The following is a 2190-nucleotide window of genomic DNA, read 5'->3' on the forward strand; positions in this document are numbered from 1 at the left end:
AGGAAAACTTTCAGTTCAAGACCAGCCAGTGCTACAAAATGAGCTCAAGGCCAGCCTGAACTTCATAGTGAGACCCTGTCTCAAGAGACAAAAAGAAGAAAGAAGACTCCACACTGTTCTCACCATGGGATTCATCAAACTGTGGCCAACTCTTTGAAAGGTGGGAAGCAGAAAGCACTCAGAATGAGACAAATGAGTACTCTACTTTATGAACTATAAAGCTCATGAGTATGATCCTATATATGTTATTATAACTCTTTTTGAATCCCTTTATAAAAAGAAAATTAATCAAGATGATTTTTTATTTCTTCTAGGTCAAAAATTCTCAAATGACTGCTCAACATCCTGGTCATATATGTTTGAATTTAAAAATGTGGAGTTTTACATTTTGAAATTAATCTGTTTTTCAGACAATGGAGGCAACTAATGCTGGAAAAATATTTTCTAATGCATGTCTGGTGGATGTAGCAAGCAGTATAAAAGGATTACGCTACTATGCAGGCTGGGCTGACAAGATCCAGGGCCGCACCATACCTGTGGGTGAGGAGCTCTGGGAGACCTCTAGGGTGGGGAGGGCTGAGGAGATTACTGCAGAGCTTCTCGACTTCAAATGCCTGCTCTTAAAGATGCCAGCCACATGGAGCCCAATTATTTTCACTTGACTTTAGGCCAACACCTCTCTAAACTAGGAAATTCTGCAATGACTTAGAAAATAGCCTCTAAAGTAGTTTCAGCATGCTAAGGCAGAAGAAAACACCACAGGCATTTCAGAAATTGTTTGTTGCTGTTGTTTTGTTTTGGTATTTTAGAAATTCTTTGAAGTAGGATCATTCTTAAGGCTGTGGTTACTGATTTGCAGCAACTATCTAAGGGGCCAAACTGCTCAGACCTGGATTCTGATATTAATTATTTGGGTTTCATTGCCATAGTGACATTTATAGCCTTTTGTAAAGTAATTGTTTAGGTGTCTTTGCCTGCTCCCCTAATGGGTAGCTATGGTGATCTAATCCTGTTCGACATCAGTACAGCTAGACCACAGTAATTAAACAAACTAATTCATACCGATTTGTTTCAAATAGCTTCAAGACTACCTAAGGCTATGTTTATAGACTGAGGTAAGAATTTCCATATGTAAATGTGCAAGTTTGTGCTATTTTGTGGTATACGCCTTTCACAAAATAGAAATATGAAAGGTATTTCATCTCAAAAAAGCATCAGTTGGGGAAATAGGGTAGAATTTCCCTCCTAGAATGCTTAACTTTAGGAATAAAACACACTTCGTGGACTGGCCCTGATGTGTGGGTCTAATCTACCTGGGGTGTCTGCTAGGATATAAGAGGGAGTTAAAGAAGGTGAGTAAGACCATAGTGCTACCAAGAAATGTGGCTGTTTAGGGCCTGTCTCACTTTGCCCTCAGACAAAGTGGGAAAAGCCTTTGAACTACCTGTGGATCTTCAGAAAGACAGGCCTTTCTATGACAGCGAGTGGTTCCCCTGGGGACTGATATACAACTAAGGACAAAAAGCTAAGATATCTGTGAATGTCCACATCAGATTTTGAGGCACGTTAATCAGTCAGCTCTAGACGGAAGAGAGTTGTCCTTCATGTTGGCCACTTTTTGCAATGATCAAGAGACTTGGCTTTTAGTTTAGTAAGCAGAGGGAAACAACACTTTGGTGCAAGTTGATAAAACAGCTTATTCCTTCCAGAATGATAGTTGTAATTTTACTATTTTAAAAATATTACTTTTTCAAAAGCATAAAATTACTGGTAAACTTTAAGCTGCTAAAAATACACTTAAATATATGGTTCTTCATTTAGCCAGATATGACCCTTCATCCTTCCACTTGTTTTCCTACAAAACTTTGAGGATAATAATGTAGGAAGCATTCTCCTTGATGATGAACCACAGAATTCTTTATCTTCCAAATACTTCCTAATGTTGCGTTATGCTTTTGTTTAACTTGATTTTATAGTTTTGGTCATTCTGGGCTATTTGTGGGCGGCTCAAATTTCTGTTTTTTAAGTTATTTAATACATGCAATTCTTTTCATTTCTTAAATTCCTGTTTCTATCTTCCTCTTACATAAATTTCCAACTTCCATCAGGCAAATGTCAAGTGCATTAGTTCTTTATAGTTTGGGTATACGATTTGTTTTCCAGATGGAGACTTCTTCACCTACACAAGAC

The 2190-nt window shown here is 37.9% G+C and overlaps 1 protein-coding gene across 2 annotated transcripts in view; it reads left to right on the forward strand.

Moving 5' to 3' along the window:
• The first annotated feature begins 398 nt into the window (after window positions 1-398).
• The window catches only part of LOC101580917 (retinal dehydrogenase 1-like), a 10098-nt gene continuing 8306 nt past the window's right edge, over window positions 399-2190 (forward strand). Inside the window, exons 1-2 of one of the 2 annotated variants that reach the window (XR_002822523.1) lie at window positions 399-540; window positions 2164-2190. Coding sequence is in view for 1 of the 2 variants with exons in the window: in XM_023722962.1 (XP_023578730.1) it covers window positions 496-540 (45 nt within the window). In the remaining variant the exon portion in view is untranslated. The remainder of the gene's footprint in view (window positions 541-2163) is intronic. The other variant, XM_023722962.1, reaches the window with a different exon arrangement.

Source organism: Octodon degus, unplaced genomic scaffold, assembly GCF_000260255.1.
Source record: "Octodon degus isolate 3935 unplaced genomic scaffold, OctDeg1.0 scaffold00095, whole genome shotgun sequence".
In the NCBI taxonomy this organism is placed as follows: domain Eukaryota; kingdom Metazoa; phylum Chordata; class Mammalia; order Rodentia; family Octodontidae; genus Octodon; species Octodon degus.